Source organism: Lepisosteus oculatus, chromosome 5, assembly GCF_040954835.1.
Source record: "Lepisosteus oculatus isolate fLepOcu1 chromosome 5, fLepOcu1.hap2, whole genome shotgun sequence".
Lineage (NCBI taxonomy): Eukaryota > Metazoa > Chordata > Actinopteri > Semionotiformes > Lepisosteidae > Lepisosteus > Lepisosteus oculatus.
Window position 1 is genome coordinate 49,036,839 of NC_090700.1, and position 22,519 is coordinate 49,059,357.

The window sequence follows — 22,519 nt, forward strand, 5'->3', positions numbered from 1 at the left end:
TTTGGGGGTTAGATTCGTTTTAATGTTAGGGTTCAGGCTGGGATTAGGCTTTAAGGCAGTGTCCGTCAAAAATAAAAGAAAAGGTTCGAACAAATTTATCTCCTGACCAACCTTCATTTGCTCTTCCGTAATGTCAAATTAGGAAGACTGCTGTGCCAAAAGAAAAGTATTTTTAACTAAAAGCGCTGAAGTCCTACGAGGGAGGTGCAGCTCCACAGCTGACTACAGTATATCCTCCCGCGATCTCAGCTGCAGCTCTGCTTTTCTCTTTATCCTGTTAATCACGCCCAGCCCCGTCCTGCAGCAGGGTCTAGCCTTTTTCTGCAGTTAGTCGATATACTGTACACTAAGTATCCAGTATTGAAGGTAGGACGTAGCCTTGTACCTCTGCACAACTCCATACGAACAGAGAGCGCGTCATTAGTTGTGCCTGCTCTTTTCACAGAGAATGCTGTTTAAGGTACTGTATAAAGCCCCGTCTTAAAGCTGAGTTACAGTTTGTGCGATTTCTTTTGAATGCACGTTACGTTTATGGCTAAATTCAAGTAGCTAACATGATTATTTTCATGATGAAAGTGAAGTTCTTGTCTCACGTCCAGGTGAAACAGTTGCAGACCCAGAAGGCGGTGACGTTACACAGCTGGCTCTAAACTAATGAAGAGAGTGGTTTTGAGGATTGAGGAAGTATTAGCTGTAGCTAAATACTGCTCGCCGACAGTCCACACTTTTTTTTTTGCAAACTCATTTAGAGGCACGCCTAGACAAATGTCGGATTATTATAGAATCGAATGAAAGATGTAAGCTTCTGACTTGTCTGTCTTACCTAATTAAGGCCATCCCACGTCACGTTTGCTTTGAAAACTATGAGGTAAGTCAGTTGTGGAAGCTGTAATGGTTTCTGTTGTCACTGCGACAGGCAGAAGACAGAGAAAACAAGGAGTGCCTGATTTTTTTCCCCTCAGAAAAGAGATCCTGGATTGTTTTGAGCTTTGAAGTTGTTGCTGAAACGGCCGGTTCAGAAAGACCCTTGAATTATCCGACGTGTTACAGCGAGCACTTCTAGCAGGTTGTGACTTTTAGTGATACAGTGTAATTCTCAGTCCGACGAGCAAGTTGTGCGTGCTTGTCGTTGCAGTACATGTTTATTTCTTTCTTGATTCTTGTTACGTTTTTTTAAAATCATTATTTAAAAGGAATGTCGCCATATGAAGTGGTTCCCGTTATTAAAAATATCTATTTGCTCCGACAAAACATATTTTGACATATTCTGAAGTGTATTCATATAAGATCTGATCTGTTTCAGTTTACAATATTTACGCTGTTTTCAATACCTTTCCGTAAATACTGGTAATTGAAGTGGTTTGTTTCATTGACTGGGTATATCTCTTGGCTATCCAGACCTGAGACAGCACGGCTTTGCTAGAACTGCAAAGGAACAAGTAATAGGTTTATTGCATGCTGAAAAAAAGAAGAAAGAGAACACAACGTTTCGGCCGTGGAGCCTTCTTCAGGTGTGAGGGACCTTTGCTAGAACTGTCTTATCGTGTGTTTTCGATGTGCTGGAAGGAAATGGAAAGAGAAACACGTGCATTCTACTTCTGGAGATTTAGTAGCTAGATTGAAATCCAGGCCTTTGAGTACTGAGGTACTGATATTGTCAGTTCATTGTACTGCATATACTTTATATACCACTGAAACAGAAAAAGAAACAATGTAATACGAGTCGTGTATTCTAATCCTATCCAATTCGCCAGTGTCACATTTGATTAAATGTTCTGTTTAGCTTGGCTGATCTAAAATCACGAAATTATGTCATTTCTGGAAAGCAAAAGAGTGAGTACTTTCACCCTGTCTTGTTTTGCAAGAGGAGACTGCAGCCTGTCAGGTTATCTGAAGGTTATACAGATTACACCATTTAAAAAAGAAAGTTCCTTAGATTGCCAAAGGCTTATTCGCTGGTTTCAAAAATTGTAACTTTGTGCCGAGCAGTTTTCAATGATGGTCATAATGATGAAGGCTTTGTAGTATTTCGGTTACCAATGAATAGAATACAACCACTGCTAGTAGTGAATATATTATTATTGATAATAATGAAGAACAACCCCCAGCTACTGTCTGCCTGACAAAGTAAAGTATTTCTTATTTGTCAGCTTGCAACCAAAGGCGTTATCCAGTCCAGGGAGGAGTGAGTAATGTCTGTCTGTTACTTGCGTTACAAGGCCGGTAGAAATGACTTGTTTTTCTGTTAAAGCTTGTTGCTCACTGAAGCCGAGCATTGTAACTGCGAGCCAGCTGCAAAGGGCCTCTGTAAGCCCACTCTGAAACTCCAGGCACCTGACAGAGGCTCACAATGGAGACAAGCTGTCAGGAGAAACTGTCCCCGTGGCTCCCTTTACTGTAACTGTTATGGATGAACATCTAAGTATTGGATTCTTGAAAGAGTCATGGGTGGCCCAATGTATACCTGACTCGTCTTTCCTCTTAGTGTGAGACAGAACTTGATTGACACACCCTCACATCCTTTTGCATATCCGCAGAGTTTAATGATGTTTTTGAGTCACTCCTTTTGATCAACTGTATTAACTCTTTTTTTTTTCATTGAGAGGCTAAAAATACACCTCTTTTGGAAATTTGCCCAAGGAAGGCACCTCAATGTTTATTGTATTGTGGCATTGGTCATTTCGGTCAATTTTTGGACATCTTTGCACAGTGGCCCAGCTTGCTGATAATGGCAGACTTCTGAGGTGCCACAGGAATGATTTAAGAGTACTGGTTTTTGTTTCTGGAAAAAGGAATGATGTCGGCTTTGTAGAAAGAACCATCCTTGTTTTGTGTGCGAATCGGATGCACCTTATATCTTATAGCTTCCAGTATATCACCATAGTATGATTGTACAAAGGAGCAATCAGTGCTTCGATGTCCTTTCTTGGAGCCATCTTCAAGAGTGTTGCCTATCTTTGATTTACTGCAGAAGGTTTTTCCCAGATTATCACCGTAGTGTGGGGGTGTCTAACTTGAACAAATGTCATAGGATGATTAGAAAATCGAAGGAGAATGTATATTTTTTTCTTTTAAACAAAGGATACTACCCAGACAGTTCAATTCAGGACAATTTATATATTTCGTTCAAAATTGGCATAACTTTTTCTTAGTTAAAAATAAATGTAATCTTCATATCCATGAGGACATAGAAGTTGTTTCCTATACCCGCATTGTCTCTTTGTTAGTATTGCACCTTTTAGATTTTTACAGTTATATTCCTTCCTCCCTATGATGATGGGTGAATCTTCAATCAAGGTTATAAACGTAAAGTATTTTGTTGTGTTTTGGTTACCAATGACAGCTATAAAACAATAAAGAAAGCAATTAAACAGCTGCGATTAGTTGGCCCAGTTTCTGAAGGTCTGTTCTAAAGTTTTATTTGCTTATCAAGTTAGGTTTTTTTTCCCCTTTTAGTTTATTTTGGAGCCAATGAGCTTCTGTTTTCATCACTCTGATCATCTGCATCATCCCAACAGCACCACGTCTGCTGTGCCATGAAGGCTTTCTTGCCCTGAGAAACGGCCACCGGAATTTGTCCTACCCTCTGGGTGACCCTGGCAGAGGATGTACTGGTCCGTGGGCACTAGTGAGACCAGTGGCAGAGAGGAGGGCAGCATGGACGAGCATGATGGTAAGCACAAAGTGTTCGTTTCGTTCAAGGTATTATAGAAAAAAAATCTTCATTTTTTGTGCTGCCGCAGGACAGGTTTTGACACTTCATCCAGTGATCAATACGTCTGCTGATTTAGTTGTTTTTTTGTTTCAGAAGTAGTTTCTGCAGCTAAGGAGAAAAATGTGGTTTGTCATAACTGACCCCAGACAGGAGAAGTGAGTGCATAGGTTTTTCCTGGACAGACTAGCCTTTTTATGGCTTCCACTTTTAGTCTGATTGAGATCTCCTTTGAAATGCTCTTCATGTTTCTTAAATCAGTTTCTCAATCTTTCAGTGTTTTCGGTGTGTTTACACTTCATCAAGATGTAATTAGTTTGTGTGCTGTTTACATAGTTTGAATCCATTTCTGATGGTTTTTGGATCCTGCAGAGATTTTCAGTTCTGTGTACAGCAATGTACGCCTGTTTTATTTAATACGAAATTAACCTTATAATTGCAGTACACAGAATTTTATGATATTTTAAAAGTCTTATATATTCCAAGCAATATACCCTTTAACAACTTAATATTTGCTGTGCAGCTTAAAATATTGTACTTATGTTCTAGTTCTGTGCTTTATATTTATTTTTTATACATATGTGATTTTTGCTATCCCTGTTGGTATTCCTCTGAAAAACAACAAAAAGTAAAAAATAAAATACAGAAGTGGTGTCCCTAACTGTGCATCTTCTTCCCCAGTGTGGGAAGATGGGTTTCTGTTTCATAGTGAAGTAACAAATAGGGGAATAAAGACAACTTGACCGTAGAGGAATGGTGGTCACAGTCATGCAAGACTTGTACTATAGATCTCTTTAAAAGTATACCTTGTTAAAACCTCTCTTGTGGGAGACCAGAGCACTCTGGTATTTTCACCTGGAGTCATCCTGAAAGTACTTCTTTAAAGTAATTAACTTTGCGTTCAGCACCACATTATTAAGGTTAATGCATCTACTGTATCTGCAGAAGTAAAAAAGAAGCAAGAGAATTTCAAGTTAAACTGCATTAAATATAACTGTTTTCTGTAAAATAAAAAAAAGCATTTCAGGAAATCGGAGTATCTGAGCTTTAAAAATAGAAGCAAGAACTGAAAGAGACAAATAACATCAGCAAAGCTTTGTAGCATGACATGAGTTTTGTTTTTAGCTGTTTTAAATCTGTAGTGCTGTCTGAAGTGGAGGTGCAGAAGGCTTTTGTTGAGCACTCTTCCTCTTGGGAGTTTTTTTTCCTCTCACCCATAGAGGGCTAATGGGAAATTACTGCTTTCTCTCCTGTAAAGTGCTGCGCACAACACAAAATTACGGCAGGACCAGTATACAGTATTTCTCCATGTTCATAATCAGCTTTACAACAAATACGGTCTATAATCACAACGCTGTTTTAAACCATGCTTACTCTCATGCACATCTTTTTACTGTTCAGCTGCAAGGAGCCAGGTTGCTATTGAAATTGACAGCTGTGTTTAATGAGTCCGGATTCAAAGGGGTGCAAAACTGACATTTTGGCCCTGGAAAACAGAAGGGGGAAATCTATGTGTGGAACCTGAAAAAAAAAATATTCAAAATACATTATTTTTAATTATCTTAAAAATAAAAACAAATATTGCAGTAATATTTCACAGTTAAAAAAAAAACTATACCCAGTGTATAGAATTACAAATCAGTTCTTCAAGGAGGCAATCTCATCCTGTCATTTTGCAGATGGAATACAATAGTGCTGTGTTTACTCATGGAATATAGTACAGTGTTGTTCTGTCCAAATGCTCCAAAGCAGGGAGAAAGGAGACTGTATTAATCCCGTAGCATGGTGCTTAAGCCATCTGCTGCTCCACTAGTGAATTCAGGCTTGGAGGTCACCCCAAGGCGACAGAGAGATTTGTTCCCCTGTGCATCTCCAGTCAGGATTGGGAGGGCTGGATTTCACTGTAATGGGTAGTGGGGCAGCACAGGCCAGTCTTGTCCTTGCGCTGAGCAGGAAAGCCTGCCTCCCAAACGAAGAGGCATCCCCTGACTCTCCCCTGACCAGAGAGGGAGAGATCGCACCCCGGACTGTGGCCAACGTCCCCAAACGAAACGGGGTTAGGACACAAGCCGTGTTGTCGTTCCTTTTAAAGTGAAAACAAACTAGCCTTGTAAGACTGAAGATGCTGGGTGTGCCAGAGAGATTTGCTCACACAACATGACAAGGTAGGAGCAGAATACGTACGATACTGTCTGATAAGGACCGAGAGGTCCTTTTGTGTTATTTTTTACTTATTTTGGAGAGGGAATTTGCTTCTGATCTTAATATTTTAATTATTACACTTAAGGGAGTGATTAAGCAGCAATAAATCTCCCCTTATACAAGCTCAGGCACGCACAAAATAAATTGTTTGGTTACTGCATTGTTTCAGTGTTAAAGAAAAACCTATGTGATACAATGTGATGCGCATCTATGTATTGGTACCACAATATAAACTTCTAGGGGCGTAATCTGTATAGAAATAATTATTTACTTTGCAGCATATGAAAAAGATAGTCTTATGAAGTGTTACCAATGTTTTTGCCAAAGGATGGGATGTGTTTACTCCATTGTTTTGCACTGGGTTTGCCTTGGTTTGCTGGCCACCTGACTTGACACAGCTGGGCGGATGTAACAATGTTCTGAGCTTCTGCTTTAAAATGTGCTGTTTGTATGCTTATTCTGTATATAAATTGATGTGTATATGAGAGTACAGTGTATGTATAGTCATGGTCCAGCATATTTCTATGGTTTATATTGTGAGTTGGTAAAATGCTGTGCACTGGTGGTCCCTTGCACAGATGTACTGTAACTAAAGATGAACCTGGGTCAGTGTTTTAGTGTCCACTGTTCAAACAAACACCAGTTCCTGCTGGTTGTCTTTGCTTTATGCTTGTGTATTACCTTTTGTGTAAGAAATGTCCTACAATCCTTGCAACCCACTTTTTTTCAGGCTTTATTCTTATTGTTGTTTTTGCTGTCTTATCCTTATTGCATTTTTTTAAAACAGAGATTGTGTTGTTATTTTTATAAACCTATTTTTAGTTTTCAGTTCCATTATGTGGGACAGTAAGGTCTAAATGTGGGATTTATTCTCTTTTTTCATCTTAAGCATTGTCATGAAATGCCTATCATCAGCTTTATTTCATTTTTTTCTCTCATAAGTCCGTAAACATGCCAGGAAATAACTCCAATACTGTCCAATGCCCAATCATCTGAAGATTTAAGGGATCACAGCAAAGCCAATGCATTCATTACACTCTCAATGAGAAGGCAGTCTTTGTTTTTTTTTTTAAACCTAGATCATCTGTCACACTGCTAATATTTTATGGAATACCTGTATTTTGGTGATGAAGTACCAAGAGATAACAATATACGCCATAAAACATATATTCTCCAACAGGCAGTTAAGACCTTTGGTTTTCAAAGCTAATTGAGTTTATAGGAGAGGGACTGAACCTTATTTTTTAAACTTTTTCAGCCATTTTATTTTCCTCACATGAAAAACGGTTGCTTTTTAAAAAAGCTGAAAGAGTCTTCCTGCACTGAGCAGATGTCTCTTTTTAAGTATCGATCAGTTTCTTTAAAGTGGTGGTGTTCTGCTTCCTTTCATATTTGTACTGAGAGGAAAACAAGGTATCGATGCTGAAAGGCCCAGCAGTGTCTATTTTTGCTGAAATGCAAAACAAGCCCCTTAGATCATGCTGATCCAGTAGAATACAGGAAAGAGGGGTTTAATGCATGTAGTTTTGTCCTTCGTTTTGATAGCAGTCAATGTATTTACCAGTACCAAGCAAATATAAATATAAAGACACTGCTAATTGGAGTCTGAAATAAGCGCATTTTCCGTGTAAGGATTAATTTAAAGTTATACATTTTGTGTATTGATCATGATGTATTAATATACTACAGAAGATCATGGTATTTAGATTTTAAAAAGCCATCTCTACAGAATTATACTACGTCTGTCCACAGGCTATCAGTCTCCCAAATAACAAAGGCTGGTGTCCTGTCCTGACCTGGAATGTGTGTGTTCTACAAGTGGACACTGGCAATTTCCAAATATGCCTTTGTTGTAGTTTCCTTAATATTAACTCTGATGCTTGTCCTCTACTCTTTGCCCTTCAGGGTTCCTGGCCTTAGTCCTGTATAGGCTGTATTGATATCTGGTTTATGTTCTAATGGTTACAGTCCCTGAGGCTTTCTCAGATGGCTGTCTGACTCAGATGCTTAATTATTCATATAGCTTTGTTATCAAGATGCAGTGTACTGGAAATTAAAGAGGCTGTCATAAGACTTTTAGCTTCCTCAAAACAGTGCTAGTTACAGCTCTGTAGCATAAAAATCTTAGAGCCCTATTATGTTTCTTAAGATAAAATTGTGTGGCCTGCTGCAATAGTAGCTACAGTACATATACAGGGGTGTATTTTTAGCTGACTTTTCCGGTTTCTTAATTCTCTGTAGATACTGTATGTACAGTACCTTAATCATCTTTTTGCTTTAAGTATATTATTTGTGCAGTTTGCACTTAGAACCTGTAATGGATCCAAGTTTTCATTGTAGTGAACAGTATTACAGTATGTATTAGTTCAGGTGGATAGCAGCGTCAGCATGCGTAGGCTACAAAGGAACAAGTAATAGGTTTATTCCATGCTGAAAAAAAGAAGAAAGAAAACACAACATTTCAGCCATGGAGCCTTCTTCAGGTTTGACGGCCAAGGCTCCACGGCCGAAACGTTGTTTTCTTTCTTCTTTTTTTCAGCATGGAATAAACCTATTACTTGTTCCTTTGCATATTATGTATTACTGTATGTCTATTCACATACAGGTTCCTTTTGTTCAAAATAAGTAACATTATATTACCAAGGAAAATGTTATGATGATGACCTCATGATGTAAGCCCTTCTTTTCCCCAAAGCGGTGCGAAATACCTTAATAATTTGTGATTTACCAATCACAATACACCAATCACACACTACTAATCAAAAACAATTTAAACCTAAAAATATTTTTGTTCTTCAATGCTTTCTCCAGTGCAGGTAGCCTCACTTATAGCCTCAGTATCCAGGGAAGTATAATGGAAGGATTCCTTACAGTATGTTCTGACCTACTGTAGTTATTGACAAACAGTGTTTCGGGTGATTCAACTGTCCAAATGAAATGTGGAATATTTATTTTGTGAGTTCACCAATGGCTGGGAGACGTCTGAAACACAGGCACTTATTTGTGAGACAAGATAAAGAAAAGCTGGGATTGCTGATCCTTAATTTGATTAGCCTAGGGTTCTTTTCTTTTAAATGGGATGTAAACGAGCACTATAATCTTTCACCTACTGGAAATACCCTGTCGTAACAATATATGTTGCGCAACAAAACCCTGCTCGAACCAGGCAGTTTTGGGGGATTTGGGCAGAATGTTATTTCTCCCTTTGAACTGCATTCACTCGTTTTGTTAACAAGGACACATTTCATTTTTGCTTTAGGGTTCATTGAGCACACAGAAGCTTCGGTTTGTAGTACAGTCCCATCTGATTTTGATTAAGTCATTACACTGAGGTCTTGTCAATTACATATCCCAATAAATACTTGTCTCCTTCTTCTTAAAAGTCTGCCTACTGTCCTTCTCTCTTGAATTGGAGTTACAGGCAGACCATGGAGAGAAGGGGGCAGCTTTTACACTTTCCCAACCTGTGCTCCATGTGCAATAAGTTGATCCGTTAGGGAGTTACTGTGTATGCATTCTTTATATCTGTGACCTATATTTTGCGCTCCTGCTGAACGAGGCTGTTGGAGCGCAGCACGGCATGGATGCTGTAGCCCGACTGACATGTGGGGGGCTGCTCTCTCTGCTTCTGTGGCAGGCACTGTGGACATGGGAAGCAAGCAGTCCATCCTGGGCAGTACCGCTCTGAGTCAGTCCCCGACCATCGACAACATCCAGGCCGCCTACCGAGCCGGAGAGAGCCGACAGGCCCGGGAGCTGATTAGGCTCTCGTGTGGGGAGACCAGCAGGGCGCAGCTGGAGAAGGTAAGAGCACAGCATTGATTCTTACAGCTGGGGGTGGGGATGGGAGGGTATCTGTGCAGGTAGCATCATCAGTGTGCGCATGGTCGGCTCCAAAATAGAAGAAAATGCCATTATGAAATATTATGCCTTCTCTCTGCTGTCTCCTTTTTGTTTTTTTCCAATAGCATGTTCTTTAAAAGTCAGTTAAATCCCTGAACACTTTTTTCTGATTCTGTTGAAGAATCATTGCATATATGGAAATAATTTAGCCGTGCAGGAAATAAAACATACCAGAGGGGCTGTGTCGGGTTACTTATCGGAGCACAACTTGATGTTGCGCCTTGAGACGTTGAAAGGAAGGTCACCTGGCTTTTCATCCCCATTGTCTTCTTCAGTAAAGGGAAAATGAAAGCACTGAGATGCCTGGCAGTTTGTCAGTAGCTCCTGGAAAAAAAGGAAGTACTGGATACTATTATTGACATTGCAGGAAACTGTTTACAGACTCTATGCTTAGATCCAGTGCAATTTTCTTGTTTTGTAGCGCTCACTGCCAAGCAAAGGGAATAATGATTATGAGTTTTGGCATGTTTTTAATTTTTCATGCTACTTTGAATAATGCGGATGTTGTCGGAGAGCGTACAGTACAGAGTGTTTAGCACGGATGTGCCGTGTTTGACCCGAGTATCCCTCATGAGGCCCGAAAGATTTTACAAAAGCATCCATCGCTACTTGGTGTGGTTGAGGGTGACAGGTTTTCAACAAAAGAGACGTGAAAGCCAGGGACCAGTAATGCTTATGGCATTCTTGTATTTGCAGTGCTGTACATGCTCTTAGCTCTGGGGTAGGGGTAGTCTTGTATAATTGTGGTCCACAGTGAGAGCATGAAATGAGTATAGGGCACTGAGCACCTGTGAGAAGGGCTGTCATGTCTGTAGCTGTCAGTAAATAGTTGCAGTGCTGATGATGCTAATGCTAAACAACCAATGAGGCAATGAAGTCATTCCCTTCGCCCGTTTATAAAATAATTATTTCGTGCGTGCACTTTGAAGACACCAGCTCAGTTCCGAAGGTTCAGACAACAGCCACAAACGCGTGCATTAAAGGTCCTGAAGTCCTACAGCCAAGAAAGAGACGGTTATAGAAAAGGTGCATGCATCTCCGGCTCCACTGAAAGTGGTTTCGAAAGCAGGGCAAAGGGGAACAGCAAATGTGATGCTGCCTGCAATTACATTAGCAAGCCAAGTAATGTGATCAGTGATGCTGCGGCTCTGACAGATAATGGCCTTGCTCCCGCCCATTAGGGATAACGGGGAAACGGCAGCAGCGGAAAGTGGCTTTTTGGCATCTTTTCACATGAAAGCAGAGTGTGAAAGTTGCAGCATTAAGAGCTGGTGGTGGTAGCAAGTTCTGGGGTTGATGAATGGAAGTGTGATCTGGGAAATTCCCCTACCTTTGTAAGAGCCTTTGCTGACCCTGTTTAGATGTTAATGAACTGCCAAGCGTTAGAGGCATTCTGGAAAAGAGACCTAACAGCAGGTGGCCCCTGACATATTTCTGACATAATGATTACATTTATTTGATTAAACTGCTCTGGTGTGGGAGGTACAGTACATGTACATACAGTATATATAGTATACAGTGCATACCTCCCACACCGCTCCATACAGGATATCTATATCTGTATATATACAGTAAAAACATGTACAGTATATACAAAGTGCTTATTTCAGTGGAAAGGATTATTCAGTGTCTCGGTATTATAGACACATAATCCCCCTACACTCTGCATTACCCATCTGCAGACCAGCGATGCTGGGAGAGTTTTATCTTCTGCGTCTTAGAATGAAACACCAGGAGCTGATCTTTGACATTTTCAACAGGGTTGTTTGTGCCCCTGTGCAAATTTACATGGATTTTTTTTTTCATTTGTATAACCCGGTAATTGTAGTGCACCGAGTATCTATTTTCTTTGTTATGGAGCTATAACAATGCTAGGAAATATTATTATTGCCAAACGCTCAAGTCAGACGTATTGGCAAACAAAATGTTACCATTCTTGAAAAAACCTGACAGAAATGGTTTGCTAATTTCAGTGTTCTGTGACTGGCTGACATTGTCTCAATATTTGTTGATTTGTGTCAAGTTACTCTAACTCTAAAAAGAAGCTTCTTGAGACCCAGGAGACTGTGGAGATTTTATCTAGTGTTGCTGTGCACTTCATTTAAATTTTTCGTTCTCTGAAGCATTAATATGAGCAATTAATGTCAGCATTAATTTCAGAACAATGGACAAGTGGCTATTTTCACAGTTTTCCAGATTTATTTTTGTAACAAATTGAATTATGGGGGAAGGTAACTGTTTTAATAATTTTATATGCTACAGCATAGACATCATAGACACTCTAATAGGATTTCAAACTTGTAAACAATGAAATAAAGCATAAATTATATTTTAATTTATTTAAAATGAAAGACTCGCACTAGAGAAATGATTTATTTCTTATTAGTGCTTTTCAATAGCAAATTGTGCATGAATTTCATTATCTGCAAAAGCCATACACTGTATATAAACCCTGGATTATCATTTTTTAAAACTAATCTTATGGTAAGGAGCTTAATGTGTGGTTTTGGTAGTAATGCTTTCAAATGTGTAATGTCATTTTTTGGCCAGGTTTACTGCTCTGTTACTATATTCTAAAATATTTCTTTTAGGGGATTTTTTATAGCACAGGAGCCAAACCATTTCTCCCACACTGCAAAATCTTCCTCATCCATCTACAACCACAGTTGTACTACATGCAGAGATACAGTTACTGAACATTTTGCTAAGGAACAAGGCTACTGATAATTCTGACAGATTTTTATCTGTTTAAAGTACCTGAAAAGAAGGAAGTGACATTCTAGAGAACAGAATCTGACACATGAGATGTCTTGTTTGAACAATGAGGCTTTTTGTTTATAGGTTTCAGACCCTGAGGAACAGAGAGAAATCCTCTGACATACTGTGTTTTGTTCCGTGACTTTGATAAAGCATCAGCTTCTTTCCCTTGCTGCTGGGAGTGGAGACCTGGAGAGTGTTCAGTATCTGCTGAAGGAGGTCAGAGTGCAGGTGCCCAAACAGCCCAGTGAGGACAATCCGGCTGTACTTGCTGCATATTTTGGTCATGAGCATGTGGTCAAGGAGCTACTGGACTCCATACCAGGTGAGTCTCAGGGGAGTGACACTTTGGAGGGCGTCTGTTGTAGGCTGTTGTTTTTATAGTATATTTTCGGATTAATTTTAAAAGAAAATGAGAGTTACAGGATTTTTTTCTTCATTTTCTGCAGTTTAATGCAGAATACCATAAAAATGTGGGGCAATGCTATAAGCTAGAGTCAGAAAAGAGAATCTCTTTTATAGCCCCTATTTATTTTGCTACACTTGATCAAATACCGAACAGCCGTTTCAGTCTGGCTTCCCTGCTCTACAGAAGCATCATTGTATTGTTTCAGATGTTTTTCATGTTTTGTCTGTTGACATAACAAGTTTTTGCTCAGACACATTTTGGGGATATGCAGGAGTGTGTTTGTTAGGGTCCCTGTGAAGTGATGTAGTGAGTTGATTGTAATTGTTCTGTTTTTCCAGGGCCTTGTGTCCAGAAAGACTTACTGAACTGGATGCTGGCAACAGCCTGCCAGCAGGGCCATTTGGAGGTAGTGAAGCTGCTGGTGCTCACCTACCAGGCTGATGCTGAAAACTGTGCAATAAGAACTCACGACTTCGCTGTCATTACAGGATTACCACTCTACGCGGCAGCGAGAGCAGGTGGGATAGGCCATATCCCAGAAGGGAAATGCTGAGCAGATGCTTCTAGAGTGTCCGGGGGTGGAGTTCTTTCTCAGGCTTTGTGAAAACACAGGGCTCCTCGTTACATCAGAATGTCTCTGGTGGAAGGAGGCCATTCATTCAACTGATTGAGCCACATGTTCTGGCAACACCCAAGTATGAAACCCCCTGTTCCCCCTTTTGGGGAAGGGACAGTTCAGAGGAGCCAGTCAACATTAAAGACAGTTTATGTCTTTCTCGCGGCTTTCTCGCGGCTTTCCTACACTTCCCTTTTTTCTATTGCCTGCAGCATGCTCATTTTCACTTCGCTGGGCACCACGCTCCTTCCGGCTCAGGGACTTCTGCAAAAATCAAAGGCCGCGCACTGTTAACCCCGCAATGGCGACAGACCTCAGATGGACGTTGCATTTTTTTTTTCATTCTGTGCCTCGGAGTAGAGTTTGACAGTTGTAGTTTTGCGCAGCTGTAGGGATGCAAGAAGTCATTGCGCTATGCAGTGTGCTTTTGAAATATGTTTATTATGAACAGCCCTCTGGAGAGCTGAGCAGGAAGGCACTAGCTTTCTCTCCTGCCCTTGGATGTACAGTACTGTCAAGGACGGGCATTCCCAGGTGCTTTTTGTACATAGATACAGCATGAAAGGTGTGTTAGGAAAAGGCACATGTATAGAAAGAATGTATATTTAAACACCAGCGCAGAAAGAATATTGCAATGTCCAGTTGTCACATATCTCTCCTAGTCCCAGTCAGGTTAAACTCAGACTTCTTTGTTGCTGAGCCACATTGCAGGTGTTCTGTATTTAAAATTGGACAGCTGGGACAGCAGTCGGAAATCTGGATCCTTGCTAGTTCCTGAAAGAGGCTGATAAAACATTCCATTATGAACTGGAAACCAGTTTCTAGAATACAATGTGTATAAAACTGTCCTTATCAGTCCAGTCAAGAGCCTTTTTTACATGAGGGGAAGGCTTAAATGTACTGTACTCCTGCCCTCCACATAGTATTTTGCCATTCTGTCAAACTGAGTTTGCTCGTGAAAAGTACTGAGTTCTCACTCAGTTGTCCACTGTCCATTGACTGGGCTGAGAGCATTGTACCCTGCTCGTTTATTTCCTAATTATACAACAAAGAGGAAGGTTTCAGTAATTTGTTTTTGCTGTGGGCAGGGAAAGGTTTGTATGCACTTGCACAGGAAATGCACAATCATTGCTTGAAACTTCAATACTTGGAAGATGAAGGTATTTCACACACAACTCCATACATTTAATGCATTGTGATCATATTCTAGTAGAGGTGATCAAAGCTTTTTCAAAGCATAGTTTTGAAAAGACAAAATATGTTTAAAAAAATCAAATCTTGTTTAAAACAATGAAATCTTGAGCAAAACAGGATATGGCACAGAGTATAGAAAACATTTTGGATTTCAAACAGGCCATTTCCTCTTTTTTTATTTGTGCATAGAACTGTACTTCCTTACATAATGTACTGTAGGTTTGGCTGGGGATGTCCTTAACTTTGAAAATCGACCCGTTTTCTTATGTTCGTTAGGAAATGAAGAGATTTCCACCTTTCTGCTGCAAAATGGGGCTGTGTTCACATCCTATACCCTGATGGACCACCCTGCCTTCTTCAAGCAACTTCTAAGGAAACACTACATAGAACCTAGTGATCCAGAGTGCAGTGGAGAGCTGAGTGATGTGAGTAACAGTGCAGTTTTGCTTATTGACCTTACAGTTCACCAGGAAGGCATTCATGAGCTGCTGTATCAGAGAGCAGGGCTGCTGTACTACAGTATATGCGTCTCTTTTCAACATTTAAATGCACATAATCCGGGTGTAATTCAGTGAACATGGCTGGCAAGTCAATAGCAGGAAGAAGTTATTGTTCACCTTAAAACAACCCCTTCTCTGTCTCCTCTTTTTTATTCATGCTTCTCTCTTTACAGCTGTGGATTTTTCTCATCTTAGATTTTCACAGTCATGGAGTTTGTAGCTTTTTCTCTATACAGATCTCCGTACATAGCTGAGATTTTGTTTTACTTCCATAAACATGAAGAGAAGTTGTGTAAGGGAATACAGTAGGGTTTCGACATTCATGAAGGTCTGGGGCAGAGAACTGTTGCTAATGGCCAGTTTGGCATATAACCTAATTCACCCCATGTACTGTTGTGTAATGTTCTACAGTATATGCAGTAGTATGTATAGGTCATAAAGGTCATAAATAACCTTATGCTATCTCTTGTACAGTATGTTATCTCCAGTACTAATGTATTGGCTTGAAGTTAATTAAAGTTTAAATTTAAGTTACTTAAAATAACATTGATTGATTCAAACAAACAGTAGTCATCACCAGCTTCTAGAAATTAGTTAAAATAAAACTGCACTTTGTGTCTTTGCCTCCATGATGAAAAGGGCGATTAAACCTGTAAAGTCATCTCCAGCCTATCATTCTTCACGCCTTCTACACTGACGTTACAATACAGATACAAGAGCACGCTGACATGGGAATGCTGGGTAGTGGGTGCTTGGGCAGGAGGCAGGGAGAAGCTCACTCACTAGCTAGATTGGTCCCATGATTCTAGTTAACTGAGCAGCTCATTTGCAAGATGTGCTTAACCACCTTTGGCTCAGTTTCATCCTGCTTGGCTCTTCTTCCATACAAGATCCTGTTGGCCAGACCGCATCGCGAACTAGCGAATTTGTGAATGTTAAATTCTGAGACGTTGATACCTTTGCCATACTGAGAGCTTTTTCTAACTAACCCACACACAGTCTACGAATGAAAGTCAGGGACTGATTTTCTGCGTCTGTGTCTCCTCCAGGCTCTGTCGGTGCGCTGGGCCCAGCTGAAGCTGCCCTGGCTGGACCTGGACTGGCTCATGGACATCTCGTGCCGCATCACCCAGCTAGACCTTTCCTCCAACAGCCTCTCCGACCTGCCCTCTGTCGTCCCCTGGGGGCTCATCCACCTGCAGCGCCTTGACCTCTCCGACAATCAGCTGAAAGACCTGCCCGCTGGCCGCTCCTCCAAAGAAATCATCTGCACGTGGTGTGTGTCCGCTTCCCATCAGGAGGGAGGCCTGTTTTTTTACAGAATCCAACTGAGCAAAAATACGTTTACAACCAGCAGTTAAAAAAGTAGATTACGGTTGAATCCCAATTTTTAGGAGGGATTCTGTTTCAGAAGCATTAGTCATAATCCCACAGATGGTACAGTAACATTGTACAGTATGTGGGAGTAAAGTATCCACCAGTATCTACAAAAGTGAGGATTATTATGTCTTCAGTGAAAACACTGCTTGACAATATCTTAAGATACATTGCTTTTCGCTGTTGGTGTGTTTTTGGTTTAATTATGAAGCAATCACATGGATCTTTTGTGCTCAGTCTGGGTATTTTCTTTTTCTTAAAGGTTACGCGAGATCAACCTTTCGCAAAATGAGATGGTCAGTCTTCCCTCCGGGCTGTTACACCTCAAAAGCCTACAGAAGCTCATAGCAGCTAAGAACAAGCTGGTGATGTTATTCGATGTTCCAAATGGTACGGTAGTGTACGATGTAGCAACAATGTCAGTCACAAAGAGTGGGCTCACATGAAGGGGCAGGGCTGCTTGGTCATACAGAAGGTTTTACAGGTGAAAAACACATAAGTACAAATGTGATGAAATGCGTGGGCTGAAATTGGAAATTTCAGCTTCCTGTTACCCTAAAAAGGCAATTTTTTCTACAGAATAGTCGACTGAACCTGGTTATTTAATCAACACATCTCTTCACATTTCGAACACCAGAGTTGTCAACATCAATACGAAAACTCAAGGATGGAATAAAATGTGAACATGGATGATTAATTTATTATTATGGGATCTTTAAATAAATTAATCCCTCTTACAGTCTCCATTAGCATCCTAAAAGCATCTTTTTCCAGTGTGATGCAGACTTCGGCATGAAATTTTAATCTGTTCTGCCTCTGTGTGTTGGGAGCCACTTTTGAAAGGAAAATGAAAGATTCCTTAGTGCAAAACAAGACATATTTATAAATCATTCATTGGAAATGGCCGTAAACTGAAAAACTGCAAGTTTTAAATTCTTTTGCTGTTTATGTTTTCAAACAGTTTCATGTTCGGTACAATATTAATATGACAGCATTTGTGATCTTAGGTGTCTGTCTGACAAATAATTAGTAAACAGTGGAACGAAATATCATTCTTCCTGGTCCGCGGTGCAAATACAGACAGGACACTGACATAGACATTGTAGACAGGATACACATAGTGCCAAGTGCAAATGACACGGTAAATACATAATACAATATAAACAACACACTGGGGGGATATAAACCCTGTTTCTGGAATCAGAGTGGGTGCAAGTGGATTCCAGGGTGTTGAGGAGCCTGACAGCCTGTGGGAAAAATATCTTTTCCCAGATGGTAGCTGTGATCAGGGATTAAACCGATGTTAGGGAATGGTAAAATAATTGACTTGATCTGTATATTATGCACTGAGAAGGTTACTGCAAGTTGAGACCTTAGATAAACCTAGATCTTGAAAGTCTTGTAAATCTTGTTGGTGTTAGAACCCCAAGTAGGGAGAAATGTGTTTTTTGTGATTAGGCACAGTGCCCTGGATCAGCTGTCTATAGTCTGACAGATCTTGAAAAGAGCAGATCCCTGTCTGTATAGAAAAGCCTTTCTATCCTTTGACTGGGTATCTGTAAGAGTTCACTGCCTCATTTCAGAAACCAACTGGATTGGACTTCGGAAGTTACAGGAACTTGACGTCTCAGACAACCAACTCGCCACACTTCCTTGTCCAACTCTTCACTGCTTCAAATCTCTCATCAGCCTGAATGTTTCCAGAAACAAACTTAAAGAGTTTCCAGACCCCTGGGCATGTCCTTTGGTAGGTACAGAGTGAGCAGAGTTGAGGTGGTCTCTGCCTCTACTCCAGGAGCAGTAAGAAAGCCAAGTTGTATCTCTGTGAAATACCACAGGGCAGACATTGCTCAGACATACTGTACGATATGTTTTTAAAAAAGCATGGAGGGGTTTAATTGGATCCATAGAAATGTTTTGTAACATAGGGGTTCAGGTTCTGTCTAAAAAGGTTGTTGTTGTATCCTAGTGGTGGAAATTGGGAAAATAAGAGTACTGAAGCTCTACAGTGATTTTCATTTTTGCTTGAAATCTGCAGAGATACTGCAAGGCTTCCTCCAATTGCATAGAGAACCTTCCGGACACTATTTCCATCTTCTGGAAGAATCATCTGAAAGAAGTTGATTTCTCTGAAAACAACCTGAAGCAGTTGCCATCATATATTTTTCAGCTGGAGGTAATTCTGACAGGACACAAGATGGCTGTTTTTTTTAACACGGAACAGTGTAACCACAAAACTAAAAGATTTCAGACTTAAAACTGAAGATTTTCCAGTCCATAAATCTAGAGGTTGTACTTAAGCTTCTAAGCCATCATCCACAAGGTGGAGCTGTTAATGAAACAAACAGCTGAGCAGGCCATGCATGCAGTCCAACTGTGGGTTTAAATTTCTGTTTTGTTAACATAGCATTTCTCTTTACGTGCTCATTGTGTTTGTACAAATAACAAAGTAAAACAATGTGCCTGAATGGTACTTTGTCAGTGGATCTCATTTAACGAGGCTGAATGGCAAATCATAAAGTTGATGACAGGGGATCTAATTAAAACATATTTACACTTCTTAAAACTGTTGGCAGCATTATGAAAATGTGTAGTACAAAGTGCTTGAAACTGTTTAGCGCATCTTGAAAAATGTTTGTAAGTAAAATTGAAAGGACTTCTTATTTAATGTTAACCGCAACAGCAGATCTTTGGATTGTTCACTAGATTATCTCCTTTGCAGACTGCTGTACTGTGTTGTAACTGTTATATTTCTTCAACAGGGGCTGGTCTCATTAAAAGTGAGTGGTAATCAGCTTTGTACCCTGCCATCACCAAACAAGTGGACATGCTCTCAGCTAAAAACACTCGATCTTTCCAAGAACCAGCTAGGGAAGTATGTGCTCAAATATTACCTTCTGTTTCAGGAGTTCTGCTATCATTGATTCTGTTGCACTTTCTCTGGTTTCTTCAGTTGTCTTTTAAAAACCAGAGAATCTTTCCGTATACAGTACGTCATTGACATATGTCTTACATTAAGCACTGGTGTTTAGAGTTGGCCTAATCTTCTCAAGGTGAGCGAAGGCCAATAAAATAGTCCACTGATAAAATGTTAACAATAATACTGAGCGGTCCCCTATTTCCATGCATAAGGTTTTCACATATACATTTCAGTATTTTCTAAAGAAAACTTACAATGCGCTTTTTTTATTCCCTGTAGGACAGATGAAGGAGTGAGGACTAGAAAGCTGGCCTTCTTTACGACATGGAACCGGAGAGACCCAGATTCAGGTATGTGGATTCTGGAAAGGGAGTGGGAAAGAAAGGATACACATGTGAGACGGCCATATTGTTTATTTAGTAGTAGATTATTGATTCAAAAACATTCTTACCTGTACTGTGAACTGAGCCCCCCTGTTATCAGTGGTGAGCAGCGTCACGGCCTGTCCCAGACGGGAGAAGGCTGGAGAGAACCTTACCTTCCCTCTTCCCCTAGGTGGGACATCAGTCCATTCAAGGGTCATAGACAAACAGAACTCTTACAGCAGCCAATCCAGATTACCAGCATATCTTTGGGAGTTGGGAGGAAACCTGGGAAGTACATGCTCTTCTTGTGTTGGTGTGGGTTAACTCCTGGAGTCGAACTCAAGACACTGAAGCTGTGAGTGCTGCCAGTGTTATCACTGTGCATGATCCCACTGAGCTCACTTGACACTTTGGTTATGGAGGTTTCTCTTTACAACTTAGAGGAAAAATGTCCTTTTTAAAGGCTGCCTGAATCTGCTTCTTCTCCTCATTGTTTAAAACTTAGTACCATCCAGACATGACAAAGTTTGATCATTTATTGCTAATTGTGCAACCTTAATCCTGAACAGCTAATGTGTGTGTGTTCAAGATCTTCGACGACTGCATCTCACCCGGGAACATGTCTGTTTGACACATAAAAGAAAAATATTGCATCTGGGAAAAAGCTCCGGATCTGCCCGCAAGTGAATGAGTGTTTGATATCACGGATTTTGTCACCAATATTCTCATGCGCCTTGTGTGTGGTTTTCTTTTCAGTGTGTTCCATAGAATTCCCTGGAGTTCTGCGGGATTGTTTGGAGGTTCTGTTCTTGAATGATAACCAGCTGGAGTCAGTGCCTCAGTCAGTGTGCAGTTTGAAGAATCTTACTGAGCTCTATCTGTCTAAGTAAGTAGCCCTGACAGCCAAGACAAAAGACAAAAGTGCAGCACACTGTAACTCAATTCTGTTCCCATCTGTGAACTTCCTTGTACAGTATAAGTTTAATTTGCCATGTGGTACTTCTGTAAAAGTACAGTGCACACTTGCTTTTTTTTGTAAAGCAACAGAGAAGAGGCTTAATAAATGTACAGTACATAAAACAGCCTTAGAGTTTCAAGGAAGAAAAGCAAATGGGATTCTTATTCAGAAAGGTTATTGCTCACAGAAAAGGCCTTTTTCTCGATACTTGTTTGCCACTGACGTTTAGCTTGTTCTGTAGAGAGCTCTGTATTTGTGGCTCGTTGGTCTAAGGGTATGATTCTCGGTTGTGAGAACCTGGGGTTCGAACTCCCCTTTGCTTTTTCTTCCTTGAAGTAAAATGGCCAAGAATGTAAATGAGGGATTCTTTAAGAATTCATCCTGAGGCCTTTTCTTTTACCTCAGATATTATGGGTGCTGCTAATGTAGCAGAATTATTTAGGAACTGCAAAGCTGCATTTAATATGTAGTAGAGAAGAATTGCTGTTTATTATTTTCATCCTCCATTTGTGAGTCTATAAAAATGTATTTAAGTACTTTGCTGCATAAAATAGGAAAAAGTGCTGATCGTCATCCAGAAGTTGCCTATACCTAGATCATTATCAGTTCTTGTTGGTCTGGCCATTGACTGGAGATCTCACGTCATTTTGTGTTCAGCAATCCTGGAATCCGTGAGTTACCTCATGAGTTGGGACAGCTGTCTAATCTTTGGCAGCTAGATATTGAAGACCTGAACATCAGTAATGTTCCTGTGGAGGTCAGGAATGAAGGTAATATTCTCATACAAAACTGAGCACGTGTGTGTGCTGGCCAGGGTAATATTTCCTTTCTCTGCAAAATATTCACTTTATCTCACTTAAAAACATGTACTGCATGAGCTGTTTTTTTGTTTACACTTCTGAGACTCACAGTCAAACTTTATTTTTCTGTTTCTCAAAATGTGTTTCTTTTGCCAGATATGTTGATAGTATTGTAATGATCAGCATGGCAGGACTGCTTATCGTCAAATGACTTACAAAAGAGTTCCATAATGTCAGCTTAGTAACGCTTTTATAAAACGGAAAAAAAGCTCTACTCTGAGGAGAGAATTTGCAAAGTTAATTGTTTAAAACTTGAAATCAGTGAAATTTGTCAAAGTGAATGCAGCGTTCATTCATTTCATTTGAGTGGTTGACAGAACCCAAAAGTTGATCTGAAAACTGATTCAGAAAAGCTTCAGAAAAGAAATGCTGCTGTAAGTATTCTTACTGCTCTTTTGGTTCTTATACAGTCACACTCTCATGATTTCCTGCCACTCCTTACTCCTGGGCTTCCTGTAAGTTCAGCTCACACTCCTTCTGTCCCAGGTCCAGCTGCTGTGTTGGGCTTCCTAAGAGCTCACCTGAGGAAGGCGGAGAAGTGCAGGCTCCTGAAGATGATCGTGGTGGGGCCTCCAAGACAGGGAAAGACCACCCTGCTGGAGACCCTGCAGACAGGCAGAGTGACTCAGTTCCTGCCCACTGAGTGCAGCATCAGGACCTCCACCTGGACACTGGACAGGCCCAGTGGGGTCAAATCCCATGTGAGTCATATCAGTGTCTCATGCCATAGAGTGTCTCAATGGGAA

At 40.4% G+C, this 22,519-nt stretch overlaps 1 protein-coding gene across 5 annotated transcripts in view; it reads left to right on the forward strand.

Moving 5' to 3' along the window:
• The first annotated feature begins 332 nt into the window (after positions 1–332).
• The window catches only part of lrrk1 (leucine-rich repeat kinase 1), a 49,625-nt gene continuing 27,438 nt past the window's right edge, over positions 333–22,519 (forward strand). For 2 of the 5 annotated variants that reach the window (XM_015343328.2, XM_015343332.2), the window contains exons 1-15: positions 685–868; positions 3,519–3,673; positions 9,552–9,718; positions 12,728–12,899; positions 13,322–13,501; positions 15,070–15,218; positions 16,343–16,569; positions 16,933–17,060; positions 18,254–18,417; positions 18,709–18,846; positions 19,433–19,545; positions 19,870–19,940; positions 20,712–20,841; positions 21,571–21,683; positions 22,260–22,474. In XM_015343328.2, the coding sequence (XP_015198814.2) occupies positions 3,607–3,673; positions 9,552–9,718; positions 12,728–12,899; positions 13,322–13,501; positions 15,070–15,218; positions 16,343–16,569; positions 16,933–17,060; positions 18,254–18,417; positions 18,709–18,846; positions 19,433–19,545; positions 19,870–19,940; positions 20,712–20,841; positions 21,571–21,683; positions 22,260–22,474 (2,034 nt within the window). In that variant the 5' untranslated portion in view covers positions 685–868; positions 3,519–3,606. Of the gene's footprint in view, positions 461–684; positions 869–912; positions 1,067–3,518; positions 3,674–5,610; positions 5,878–9,551; positions 9,719–12,727; positions 12,900–13,321; positions 13,502–15,069; positions 15,219–16,342; positions 16,570–16,932; positions 17,061–18,253; positions 18,418–18,708; positions 18,847–19,432; positions 19,546–19,869; positions 19,941–20,711; positions 20,842–21,570; positions 21,684–22,259; positions 22,475–22,519 lie in introns of those variants that run through there. The other 3 variants (XM_015343331.2, XM_015343330.2, XM_015343333.2) reach the window with 3 other exon arrangements.